Source organism: Schistocerca gregaria, chromosome 2, assembly GCF_023897955.1.
Source record: "Schistocerca gregaria isolate iqSchGreg1 chromosome 2, iqSchGreg1.2, whole genome shotgun sequence".
Lineage (NCBI taxonomy): Eukaryota > Metazoa > Arthropoda > Insecta > Orthoptera > Acrididae > Schistocerca > Schistocerca gregaria.
This window is the reverse complement of record NC_064921.1, coordinates 952,114,398-952,128,503: the sequence shown is the minus strand read 5'-3', so window position 1 is coordinate 952,128,503 and position 14,106 is coordinate 952,114,398. Positions and strand designations below refer to the sequence as shown.

At 41.4% G+C, this 14,106-nt stretch overlaps 1 protein-coding gene across 1 annotated transcript in view; it reads left to right on the top strand.

Annotated features, from left to right (window-relative positions):
* Positions 1 to 9,295: 9,295 nt before the first annotated feature.
* LOC126335422 (NADH dehydrogenase [ubiquinone] flavoprotein 1, mitochondrial) overlaps positions 9,296 to 14,106 on the top strand; it is a 34,779-nt gene continuing 29,968 nt past the window's right edge. Inside the window, exons 1-2 of the mRNA XM_049998698.1 lie at positions 9,296 to 9,731; positions 10,963 to 11,033. Of these exons, the coding sequence (XP_049854655.1) occupies positions 9,683 to 9,731; positions 10,963 to 11,033 (120 nt within the window). The 5' untranslated portion in view covers positions 9,296 to 9,682. The remainder of the gene's footprint in view (positions 9,732 to 10,962; positions 11,034 to 14,106) is intronic.

Below are 14,106 nucleotides of genomic sequence, written 5' to 3'. Positions count from 1 at the left end.
TCTTACTTTTTATTTATACACAGTGTAGGCATCAGCTCTGTTCTGTCAATTTACTCTTTCAAGTACCTGATTTCGTTTATGGAAGAACACTCAATGGAAAAATATCCAAGTCATCATGGAACATTTACAATTTGCCATGGCAACACAGTAAATAAAGCTTAAAGGCCAGCTGACACTGGGCTTCACATCACATCATGGCATGTCCTGTTAAAACATTCTGCAACACATTTCAAATGGCTGCATCCATACTGGCTATCCTATCACATCACAGCACTATCAAGCTTTCTCAGGAAGAGACAGCTGATGTCATCCATCTGTTGTTGACCACGTGGCCCCAAGTTCATTTCCTCCTGATACATGGCCATGCATAGATCTCCATATTTCGTTTCATTACAGTTTTCGTGGTTAATACAGTTGTTTTTTGTTTGTTATTTGTTATAAACTGTTTCATTTTGTTATTTCTTTTGTCAAAAGAAAGATTAATTGAAGCAGTGAGGCAGCCTTCTCAATTGTATGATGTGAGCATACTAAATTCCTTACCCTTCACTACATTAATAAAGTGAATTTTTATACATAAGGTACCATATTTAATTTTTAGAATAAAATGTATTGCAATATGGCTGCAACTTGAAGTGAAGTACTGTGGGTACAATCAGATTGATTATTAAGTGGAATTAATTTTTATGTTACCAGGCATTTGTAGTTTTGGCCGCTGTGTAAGAGAAGCAGGTCTGGAGACTCTACTAGGGCTGTTACAGGAATAACACACATATCAGAATATCTTCAACACACTAACAGAACTTTATTTGATTGTAGACTGCTAAATACAGTTTTTTTTTTCGTTATTGAATTTCAATTCCTCATATGGGGTGGGCTGGCAGCAGCATAGGCGCTGCTCTTCAGCCGAGAGACATTAAGTATATAACAAAAAGACATTTAAAACAACATAAAGGATAAAATATGGCGAACCCGAGATGTAAAAAGGGGGAACACAATGGAAGAGAGCGTACAAAAAGGGGGTGACTGTAAAAATGGAGATAAAAATCTAAAAAAAGTAGTTAACACAAAAAACACACGGCAAGGATTAAAAGAACACAAGGCGAAGTACGGCTGGAGCACAAAAGTTGCAGAATGATTAACACAGCCACACAATGGGCAGCATAGAACAGAACAATCATGGAGAGCAAAACTACATACAAGTCAAGCACACAATTAAAACCACAACACTTGACGTCACTGGAGAATGGCACCAAACACAACACTGACATAGCACACCGATGGTGAGGATCTGCCAGTGGTAGGGATACGAGGGAGAAGGGAAGAAAGGGGGGAAGGGGCAGTGCTAGAGGGGGGGGGGGGGAGAAGGGTACAGAATTTACGAAGATGACTGCTAAATACTGGGCTCACAAGACTAGGAACGTGTGAGCAGATCAGTTACACTTAGTGAGCTCATTATTTACTTGTGTGACTTGGTACATTGTACATACAGGGTGTTTCAAAAATGACCGGTATATTTGAAACGGCAATACAAACTAAACGAGCAGCGATAGAAATACACCGTTTGTTGCAATATGCTTGGGACAACAGTACATTTTCAGGCAGACAAACTTTCGAAATTACAGTAGTTACAATTGTCAGCAACAGATGGCGCTGCGGTCTGGGAAACTCTATAGTACGATATTTTCCACATATCCACCATGCGTAGCAATAATATGGCGCAGTCTCTGAATGAAATTACCCGAAACCTTTGACAACGTGTCTGGCGGAATGGCTTCACATGCAGATGAGATGTACTGCTTCAGCTGTTCAATTGTTATGGATTCTGGCGGTACACCTGGTCTTTCAAGTGTCCCCACAGAAAGAAGTCACAGGGGTTCATGTCTGGCGAATAGGGAGGCCAATCCACGCCGCCTCCTGTATGTTTCGGATAGCCCAAAGCAATCACACGATCATCGAAATATTCATTCAGGAAATTAAAGCCGTCGGCCGTGCGATGTGGCCGGGCACCATCTTGCATAAACCACGAGGTGTAAGCAGTGTCGTCTAAGGCAGTTTGTACCGCCACAAATTCACGAAGAATGTCCAGATAGCGTGATGCAGTAATCGTTTCGGATCTGAAAAATGGGCCAATGATTCCTTTGGAAGAAATGGCGGCCCAGACCAGTACTTTTTGAGGATGCAGGGACGATGGGACTGCAACATGGGGCTTTTCGGTTCCCCATATGCGCCAGTTCTGTTTATTGACGAAGCCGTCCAGGTAAAAATAAGCTTCGTCAGTAAACTAAATGCTGCCCACGTGCATATCGCCGTCATCAATCCTGTGCACTATATCGTTAGCGAATCTCTCTCGTGCAACAATGGTAGCGGCGCTGAGGGGTTGCCGCGTTTGAATTTTGTATGGATAGAGGCGTAAACTCTGGCGCATGAGACGATACGTGGACGTTGGCGTCATTTGGACCGCAGCTGCAACACGGCGAACGGAAACCCGAGGCCGCTGTTGGATCACCTGCTGCACTAGCTGCACGTTGCCCTCTGTGGTTGCCGTACGCGGTCGCCCTACCTTTCCAGCACGTTCATCCGTCGCGTTCCCAGTCCGTTGAATTTTTCAAACAGATCCTTTATTGTATCGCTTTTCGGTCCTTTGGTTACATTAAACCTCCGTTGAAAACTTCGTCTTGTTGCAACAACACTGTGTTCTAGGCGGTGGAATTCCAACAGCAGAAAAATCCTCTGTTCTAAGGAATAAACCATGTTGTCCACAGCACACTTGCACGTTGTGAACAGCACACGCTTACAGCAGAAACACGACATACAGAATGGCACACCCACAGACTGCGTGGTACAGAAGCTGCTGGTGAAGCAGTGCAGTTTTCCGGATCACTTCTGGGGCATACGTGAGCACTGGAGCAGGCAGTGGAGAAAGCTGTGTTTATTGGCCCACAAGTGGTGGTGGCTCTTGGAAAATGTAGGCCAGACTCACTCTGTCTACAGTGACTGTGGTATGCTTTTCATTGAAGAGAATGTCCATGGTGCAGTATCCTCTGCTGACAAACTGATTTGGATCAGTGAAGGACAGCTGGAGAGTAAGGCTGATGCTGTCGCTATGTAGCATCATGTGCAAGCATGATCTGCCGTCCTTGTACAAACAGTGAACTGTGACACGTGTGGATGGCTATGAGAGAGCATGTTTTCTTTATGTGCTCTCTAAGGGGCTCAACAAGCATAAACGGTTCGATCTCTTGTCACAGGCCGGCTTCTACAAAACCATAGGTTAGTCTCAGTGTTTCTCCATACACTAGCTCCGTGGAGGAACCTCCCAGGTCTGGTCTGTTGTGAAATCCAAGGAGGACGGTTCACAGAGCCTCAGTCCACCCAATTGCATGGCACATCAGGGCCACTTCTGGGGCGCAGTGCCATCATTCCACTATTTTGTTGTTGGCTGCGTGGTAGCTGGTCATTCGATGATGGCTCATACCACAGTGTGCTGCCAGTTTTGTGAATAACTCGGACTCAAATTGTCTCCCTCTATCATTTGTGACATGTAGAGGCCAACCAAACTGCAATATTCAGTGTGTTACACAGCTTGTGCCAACGTTTCAGCCGTAACGTAGTCTATCAGAATTGCTTCAGGCCAACGAATGAATCTCTCAACAATGGTGAGCAGGTAACACTGGCTGTTTGAGGGCTGTAGCAGTCTGACGATGTTGATGTGGACTTGACTAAAGCACATTATGATGGGGAAATTACCTATTGGTGCATGAATGTGCCTGTTAACCTCACCGTGTTGGACTGTAGACAGCACTTTGTCCACTGTCTAGAGTCCTTCGTCGCTCCTATCCAGACGAAGTGAGCTAGAACTAGACAGAGCATACACCTCGCTAAGGTTGTGCAGGAATTCGAACTAGAGATGGGGGATCCGCTCTTGAACTCATTCATAGAGTTGAATCTTCCCACTGCAGAGAGAGAGAGAGAGAGAGAGAGAGAGAGAGAGAGAGAGACGGAGCAATCAGCGGGGCCTCTGCTGGTCACTGCACACTGCACGCCACACAACACAGCCAGCGCCGGCCTCTGCCCTGCTTCTACCTTGGCTGCCTACATTGTGCAGTTCCCCATTGGATTTTGTGTTTCACATATGCCGTGCCGTCTCTGTGCTTCCTCTGCCGCGTGCAGTGTCTGGCGCAGCTTAACTTAGCATCGCACTCTTTCGGCGATCGTTTCAGTCGCACGTCCTGCCCTCTGGGCAGGTGATGCGAGCAACAGGACAGAGAGCCTCCTAGCGGAGAACATAAGAACTACTTGCAACAACCTACTCGCAACAGAACGGACGATTTGTCTCGGAGCGGCTGACTGGTGGCCGTGCAGCGCTCCCCCCACCCTCGGAACTCGCCCGCTCAACGCTCATCCCACCGTTCTCGACTCTAGCCAGAGCGTTGAGCACAGCAACTCAGGTGTCACTCTGGTCTCTGCGGTCTCAGCTCACGCAGTAATACAGCTCGCGGCTCGACCTGCTTGACTCACCGCCTCTGCATCGGAGTTCGTCTTCTTCGCAGTAATACCGCTATGTATATTACATTATTATGTTATGTATACATCATTTGTTTTTATTTTATTTTTATTTGTTTAAACTGATCAGATTAGGTTCCTGATGACTCCTCTTACTATAGAATTTTTATTAAGGACACTCGAATTTGCGCTTTAATTACGAGCGAACTGATAAACGTATCGCAAAATGTGATGCACCAATATTTTCCTTGTTTTATTCTGCGTAAGGCTATATGCAGCACTTTAGTCTTACAGTCAAATTTATGTTTATTTTTTTCTTATTCTGGTACGGATTTTGCGATTTTAGGCGTCTTCGGAAGGAAACGTTCACTTTAAAAATATATGGCTTACGATGTATTTGTATAAGGTTAATGAAATTTTAATACATTATTGCCAAATATATTGTTAATGTAAACTTCAAGCTACAACATTTTCCGATCACCCAAAAAACCACGATAGTGCAAAATAAATCAATAATCAAAAACTTTGTCATATTGTGGAAATTTCAATAAACAATACAAAATTCTTATTCATTATCTGTGTTACTTCAAAATAGGATCAAATAAGATCAAAATAGTACTGAAATAAACCAAGTTTAAAGGGCAATGTGCATTCCGTTTATTTTCTATTGTGAATGAGTGGTGAGTCATGTAAAAGAGCTAATTCATTTCAGGGAATGAACAGTTCTGATCCGATCTCTGAAAAGAACAGTTTTTCCCATCTCTAATTCGAACGCTTGCTGATGGAAGTCTGGAGGCAGGTGTGGACATAGTTTGGCTGCAGACACATAGCAATACAGTTATTCGTTGGTGCCAGGAATGTTCAAAAGCTGTAGTTGTAATGAGGACCCCGTGTCTTGTACTAGGTCTTGAAGCTCTTGTTCCGACCTCTGTGCTTCTGCAAGTGCTGTATAGTCCATTGTAGAGATGCTTCTGACGCAAGAGGGGCAGTCTACCACAATGTTGTCCATACCTGAGACACGCTGGACATCTGTGGTGAATTGGGTTAATACAGCAACTGACTGCTGTATCTCAGCTAGCAGCTTAGGTTATTTTTCAAGAAGACGAATGTCAGCAGATTGTGGTCAGTAAATATTGTGAAGGTACGAACTTCGACATGAGGGTGGAAGTACTTGATGTCATCATATATCTCCAGTCGTTCCCCGTCACATGTGCTTCATTTCTTATGTGAGGTTGTCAGCTTTTTAGAAAAGAAAACTAGTGGCTGCCATGTCTCTTCGACACATTGTTGAAGTACTCCACCTATTGCCATCTGACTCACATCTACTACCACAGCCAAGAGTGCATTCAGCTCAGGATGAGGTAACAACGCTGCATCCACTTATCGTTTATTTACACTTCTCTAACGACACAATCATATTGTCTGTCCAGGTAATTACTAAGTTGCCTTTAGCCTTCAGGCCCACCAGCTACGCTGTCAATGGCTCTTGAACTTCAGTTGCATGTGGCTGGTACTATCGATAAAAGTTCAGTGTGCCTGAGGAGGTAATGTGGTGCCCTAGAAAGCCTATCTGTCTTTGTCCGAAGACACACTCACCACATTCAGCATGATTCCAAGTTTAGTCAGTCACTGGAAAACTTGGATGAGATGCTGGCGTGTTCTTCGACCATGCAGCACTGAATCGACCTCTGCCACATCTGCACCACATTCTGGACGAAGAAAGTCATTAACTTGCTCTCAAATAAGACAAATGGTGCGATAATGGTTGCCACCATAATCTGTGTGTATGACTTGGCGCAATCTAGCGCACTATGTACACAAGCACTGTTCAACACATATCTGAAGTCGTAGAGCAGAGCTACTGGGTATCTGCCAAGAATCATTCAGGCATTCAGAGCTCTGTAGTTTCCATAGGCAATCACGCACCGCACTTTCTAGGAATGAGGTACAGGAAAAAAGATCAGGGGCTATCAGATGGATTCATAATGCCCTCTCTGGTCACGTTATCGAACTCAGCCTTCACTCTCTTCAGTTGGTCTGGCACTAGTCTTCGAGTTTGGTTCGAGATCAGTGGCCGCTCAGCAATCTTCACGTGATGGAAAGTGTTGTGTCAGATGTCCTTTGGTATGTGTGATGGCATCGTTAATGCTAGACTGTCTTTCTATAGTGCAGTAGTGGTTATCAGCCGGGCAGACTGGATGGCTGCCTGGTGCCAGAAGCATGCAGCCATCCGCCCAGTGGTCTGGTCAACAAGCCAGCAGTGGACTTGTCTGGCAAAAGATTAAAGTACACCAAGAAATCCGTGCCTCTAATTGATTCATCCACATCTGCCACAATGAAATTCCATGGGAAGGCATGGTAGAGGTCGATATACAGCATATACAGCTCTATTATGTGCAGACCGTGTGTGGACATTGGCGAGTTGTTCGCAGCCACCAGCCAGAATGTGGTACACAGTCAGTACCAATGTAGCAGCACACATGGGCCAGTATCGCTGATGAATAGGCCTTGTGACATTGGCCAGCAATCTGACAAAGCACCTGTGGTCGATTGCTGCTGGTGTGATGGTATACACACAGCTTGGTCCAGCATTGTGCACGTTCTCCAAAATGCCAGTGGTACCAACAGTCGTCCTTCTGTGTATCAGGTGTCAGTGCAGGTTGTTGACACGCAGACATGCCGAGAGAGCACCTTCTATCCATTTGCAGGATGTGTCTCCACAGAAGCTGCAATACGCTACGAGCTGGCTAATCTGTTGCATCAGCTAATCGACTTTCGCCACTAATGCCTCGTACTCAGCAAACCCTACAATGTTCCTTGTACTCGCACTCTGTGCAGTAGATTCTGGAATGTGTGCAGGGAATTTGGCATCCAGTAGTTTTTTGGCCAATTTTGCCACGGCGTCTAGTGACATCTCTCACTGCGTCGCAACAATCGCCTTGATGGAAGGTGGCAAGCAACTGTTCCAGATCCATGGTGGATCAGTTCCAACTTCAAGTGGTTGTATGCATGGTTTTCAGGATTTCCAATTCTGTAACACACCTCAGGAAGAATGAATTACTGATGTTACTGGGATTTAGCCTCTGTGGTGGGTCCTCCCTACTCAACTTACTAAATTGGTCTATGAATCTCTCACATATTCCTTTAGGTCACTCAGCAATTTTTCATTGTCACTTATTAGTATGTTATTGCACACTACATTGTCACTCCCCACTCTTTCCTTATTTACTTTACTCCACATTGTTTTGATAACATTACTAGGTTCAGCATACATCTGTGCTTTTAATGTTTTAAGTGCTTCCCTGTAGGTTTTTCTACAGGCTTTGTATTTAGATTGGAAGTACTGCAGTTTGATGTCTCTATAAAGAATATATAAAGCCTTCATAAATTCCTTTAATTTTATCATGTTACGGGGAAGTTTAAGATTTCTGAACTGTCAGTTTTCTTTAGTATTTTGACCACTGGCCACGCTTGAGTAAGACAATGGGTTAATGTTGTACAAATTTTATCCCACTTTTCATTAATATCTTCTATTTCGTATAGGCCTAGATGATGCCGATTTATATGTGCCAGGGTTTCCTTTAATGTATGATAGTCAAGTTTTCTTTTATAGGTAAATAGGTCCCCATCAGCTACTATTTCCTTGTCTTTAAGAAGCTCTAGGACTAATGCACCATTATCTGAAATGTGAGTCTCAACATTTCTAACTGCAAGGTCTTCCTTTCTTAAGTTTGTAATAACATGGTCAATATATGTCTGAGAGTCACATGTAATCCTTGTTGGCATTGAATACACATGAGTATAATTATAGGACTGTAAAAATAAATATATCTAAGATAATTTAGACTATTAGTTAAGGAGTTTATGTTCACATGGCCTACTATTAGAGTCTGTTTTTTTTTTAGGTGAGAGTTTGTCTACAAGTTCCTCTAAATGACAGAAAAATTCTTCTATGTTACTGTTAGTGGATCTGTATAGGCTAGATATTATTAAACTCCTATTTATAAGCTTAATCTTATTGCAGCTATTTAAAAAACCATCTCACGCGCAATTTTATCTACCCAACCAATTTTTTCGTACTGGACATTATTTTTGACACAAATACAAACACCCCCACCTTTTTGTTGTTTCCCACAATAGACACTGACCATTTTATGATTGCTTAAATTAATTCTACCGTTTCTTCAGTTTTGCACCTTAGTTCATTCACAAAATGAATAAATATGAAGTCAGCTAACACTTCGAAATTCGTCAGTTTGTTCTGTTTCGTTGGTAATATATTGGACATTTTGTGATATTATTTTTAGTTTACTGTCATTTATGATGTTGTTGTCAAGTTCTTCGCATTCACATATACATGGTGAAGGCTGTTTTCCTCTAAAATTTCTCTGTAGGACTACTTTCGCTTGTGAACGATCTGTTTTCATCTATAAGGCTTTTCAGTTCAATCCTTTCTTTTATTATTTGATTTAATTTTTCACACAAATAATGTTATCTGCATAAATCAAATGAAATCTGTGTTTAGTGTGTTGGTCTCTATCCATCGTTCCAAACTATGGAATTGTACAATTTCCATAGTTTGAACATAGTGCCTTAATTGTAATATTTGTTCTTCTTACTTCCTTGTTAACGCACGAGTTTTTCATCAGGTCGTACCGATACGGGACAGTAGCGACAATCGTGTTTATCTGCTTTTTTTTTCTTCAAGGGAATTCTTCAGAGCTTCAATGTAGACACGAACTTCGTTGCTTCCCACATCATGCGCACCATTTACACAAACTATAAAATCATTGCTACGCAGCATTTTACCTTTCAAGTCGGCGCCTTGAACGATGTTTTTAGTTTTCGCGCCGGATTTCACAACACTTTATATTATATACAGTCATAGAATACTATCACTTCGCCGTTCACGTATGATTGACGTAACTAACTTACTTTCAGAATTAATAACAGCGTACGCTATGAATCACTCGTTTCTAGTCTAGGTCTGATTTTTTGTTACAGTAATTACTCATTATTTATTATGCAAAAATCTCATTAGTCGAACTTCATTGTAAATATCGATATATCGAATTTTGCTGCCATCCTGCCAACCTTCAGCGCAACTATACGGAGTACCTTGTTTGTGTCTTTTAAATACTGTGTGTGTTGTAATTTTAATTGTATTTGGGGAGGGACGATGGCTGGAGCAATAGTTAGATGGCAGCAGGTATTTCGGGGTAGTGTAGGTAAGATACTTCTACTTTAGCCTCACTTTTGTTCTGTAATATCACTGAATCAGTTTAAACGCAATACAGCTGTTATTTATGTGAAAAAGTTGTTATTGTAATTAGGATTATTTTCACAATACCGCTACTAGTGAGCATGAAATGCTTCAGGTAATCGCTTCAACTCTTGATTTTCCTTGTTAATAGAGTTGAAGAACGCGAACAGTGAAAGTTTTGAAGGGGTTACATAATACTCTTCATGCTATTATAAACCATTCGTTTGTAGGGGCAATATTTTTCTTCTTTTGCAGTAACAAATTGTAATTCACCAGTCCATATTTTATATGCCACCGTGCTCCATTTAATCTTGTTACTGTCATCAGGACATGAAACCCATTGTGTGTGCTCGCCTTTTACGATACTGAAACGATTCTGTAACTGATGTAGGCCTACTCCTAATTTATCTGCCAAATTTTATCATAATTGTCTTATTTTGTGTGCGTTAAAAACATTGTTAACAAAGTATGATTATAAATAATGCACCAGAAAAAAATAAAGTTACCGGATTTTGATATCCTGTGGTATATTAAACTGATAGCGACAAAGCTGATTACTTGCCATAGACTCGTAGGTGTAGTACATGACCAACAGTGGAAAATTTGAAGTTCGAAACTCAGGCTTTAACAGAGGGAAGACAATACAAGTGATTAAAATAAGAAGTGGAAAATGGTCAGGCTTTATTTACCATTTGTGTTTTAAATGTTTAATGATGATGCACTGGAAATGCAGCAAACAAATGCTATTTGGTCAGTCTACTCTGCCAGTCTATTAAGATGGTATGACTAAGTAATTTGACCTATTTAAGAGATGTGAGGTTAAACTCCCTCATCAGGTCATTATGATTTATTTTATAGTTTCCTTGAATGATTTGAGACGAATATGATTGTTCTTGGTCCAAGTAGCTGCCGAGATATTCTTGTGCAGTTAATGACACTTTTCTGCATAATAGAGATCACTAATATATATTTATGCTGTAGTGTTCACTCAGCTGTAGCAGATTCAAATAAAGTTATTCTTTCATAAAAAGTTATTGTTAAACATTGTTGCAGCAAAGTCTGTGGCATTGAGTGATATCAGAACATCAAGACACCATCTGAAAACGAATATCACATTATGTGAAACTTATGGATCTTTCAGCCTTTCTTCTTGAAAACATACCTTCATTGGTGTAAGAGTCCTGTTTGTTTTGCAGGTTGTACTGCATCAGTTGTTAACAATGTGCCAGTCAGGCACAACACCACCACAGCCACTCCACCAACAAAGGTAGGTAAAGGAAAGAAAAGGGAAAGACCATGGCATGTCTTATATAGTTTTCTTACTGCAAGGTAGAATGAAAACACTTTACTTCAACTTAACAGTTTTTTCCTCATTGATATAGTTTTACATTAACTAAAATACCTTTCAGTTTGAAAGTTGGTGTATGATTTTTTTTTTTGTTTGTGCCCGTACATTTCAATGAACATATGTTTGTAAACTAAGCTTTTATTTTCAACATGCTATAACCTCTATATGCCAACATACGTTTTACACTTCCAAATTATACCATTGTGTAGGAAACTAATGCTTGCTTACTCTGCCCATGAGCATTGAAATTGCTCATACTTTTGATCTGGTTTCCTTCAAGCTTGAGAAAGACACTCTTCTGAAGGAGCTTTCTTCTGTTATTTCCGGAAATTATATATGGTACATATGTTAGTTTGGTTGTCCAAACTTATCAGAGATATATGGAGAAATTAGATGTTCCCATAATTATAAATCTCTACATGTACCAGTTTTTGTGCAAAGAAGTTAGTTTATTCCATGGTTTCCTGTCAGTCGTAGGGTGTCAACTGGATTGCAGATATATTACCAGTTAGTGATGTGTGAAAGTTTATGCCAAACTGGAATTGAAACTCAGATTTCCCACTTATCATTAGTGGTTGTGTTAACCACATTAGCTATCTGTGCACACTTTCTAGACTGACCCAAACTTCTAGTCTCTGTAAGTCCATTTTTACACTGAATGTTTGTGAGACATTAGCTGTTCAGTATTAAGTGTCAAATAAAAATACCTTCACATATCTCAATTTCCAATTTTATATTACTTTTGCTACCAACCTCTGTGTTACAAGGCTCGTATTTTGATTGCACAAGGTGTGAGATCTTCCTACAGTTGGTCAGATGGCATAATGTAATGCTGAAACTGATAGCAAAACTAATATAAAACTGGAAAGTGAGACAGTTGAGGGTGTTCTATCTGACATTTCAAACTTCTGTTAAGTCACAATGTCTACATTCTTGTGCCATTGTCCCATATATTCGCACCATTACTCTGGATTGTCACACCAGTGGGAATGAGACTGTGATGAGCCTTGACATGATGTTACTATCATTTGCACCCTGGACAGACACCCCCCCCTCCTGTGGCATATATTACTTACTTTCGTGTTGGGTAGAATAGACATTATTGACAATGAATAGCCGTATGAAATCAGTCTGAAATAGGTTTTGGATACTACCTATTGGGTTGGTCCAGGAGACATGAGTGGATAGCCGAAGTTCTTAGGCAACCAACAGGTAGTTTGTCTGTATATAATACAGCTGACATGAAGATATTTGCAGTCAGCAGATTTATTTCAAATTAATTTTGTACGGTTTTCGATCATTAGTATTGTCTATTCTTTCAGACATGAAAGTAAGTTGCAGGGTGCTCCGAAAACAGTAAGGCTTAAAAACTCTACTTGCTACAAAGTAGGGTGTACTATAAATAAAAAGTGGTACCAGTCAGTGAGCAAAAATACATTGTGCATTACAACACACCATATGGGAGAAAATAAATGCAAAAACTACATGATCTTAAAGATGAGTGTTGCTACATTGTTAGTCGCTCTCTTGATATGGTGCCAAATGACCAGTAACTACCTAGAACACAGCCATAACTAGGACTCACACAGAAATATGGCTCCAGTTGCATAGCCGGTGCCAGACAAATGCATTTAAATCCCTGGCCTAGCAAAGTAGGTCATTGGCAAGGCAGGGCCATGCATGGCATCTACAGTGTGTCAGTTGTCCCCACGAGTTCTACAAGCGCAGCCTCATAAGTATGATGCAGTGCTGCTGCCACCAGCCCAAGATTCATCTCCTTGGGTGGCACAACCTGCCGCTGTGCAACTAGGACATCACTGGCAACAATGTAAGATTCCTTCACCGGTTTGACACTGGCTGCCAGCTCTGAGGTGAGAGTTGTGATTGTCGTAGCCAACTTGACGCCCAGAATGCTGAGAACAGTGAGCCGCATCAAGGGCAGCAGGCACAGACTGCAGTCAGTTTGCTATGCTTACTTTTTCTGCATCACCAAGTGGAAATGTTGCGAGACAATGTCAAACTGTGCCACAGATGAGGAGTGCATCCACGTAATTTTCCAAATCTGATGGGGGTAATAAAGGACTGTTTTGTCCACGCTCGTTTTTCTTTTCAGCCACGTCCTACACCACTATACTCTGGAGTCACTCCTGTCTCCCTCACCACCATACAACAAACCTAGGCCACCCTAGGTGGGATTAGTGTGCCTCCTGAGCAGCAACAAGGCGGCTCCCACCACCCAGTGGTTGTCATTGCACCGTTGAGCTGCTACAGACCACTTGATATGGATGCACATTGACAAAGAGTGATCAGTATTTTGGGACACTACTAGCAACCTATTGTACTGGAAATCTAGAATTGATAAATATTTTTAGTTTGAATGATTTCTGCAAATGTTTCAAGGATGATAACAATACATTAAGAGGCCAGCAGGAATTCCACTATTGATGCATGGGAGAGAGAGCACCTAGGTGGAAAGAGAACATTGAGTGCCTTTTTGAGGGCGAGGACTTGCCTAGCGATGTGGCAGGAGGAGGAGTCAGTAGGGAAGCGATAGAGGCTCCAGTATTAGAAGAAGAATTTAAGAGCTTTGTAAGATTTAAGATCAAATAAGGAAGGAGGGATTGATAACATTCCCTTGGAATGTCTAAAATCATTGGCACAAGTGGCGCCCAAAAAGACTGTCACTTTGTTGTGTAGAATGTATGGGATTCGTGATATACCATTTGACTTTCCGTAAAACAATATTCGCACAGTTCTAAAGATTGCAAGAGCTGACAAGTGTGAGAATTCTCACACAATCTACTTAGCAGCTCATGCATCCAAGTTGCTGATAGACTAGTATACAGAGGAACATAAAAGAAAATTGAGGATTTGTTAGATGATGATCAATATGGCTTTAGAAAAGATAAAGGTGCCAGAGAAGCAGTTCTGATGTTGCAGTTGACAATGGGAGAGAGACCAAAGAAAAATTAAGACATGTTCATAGAATTTG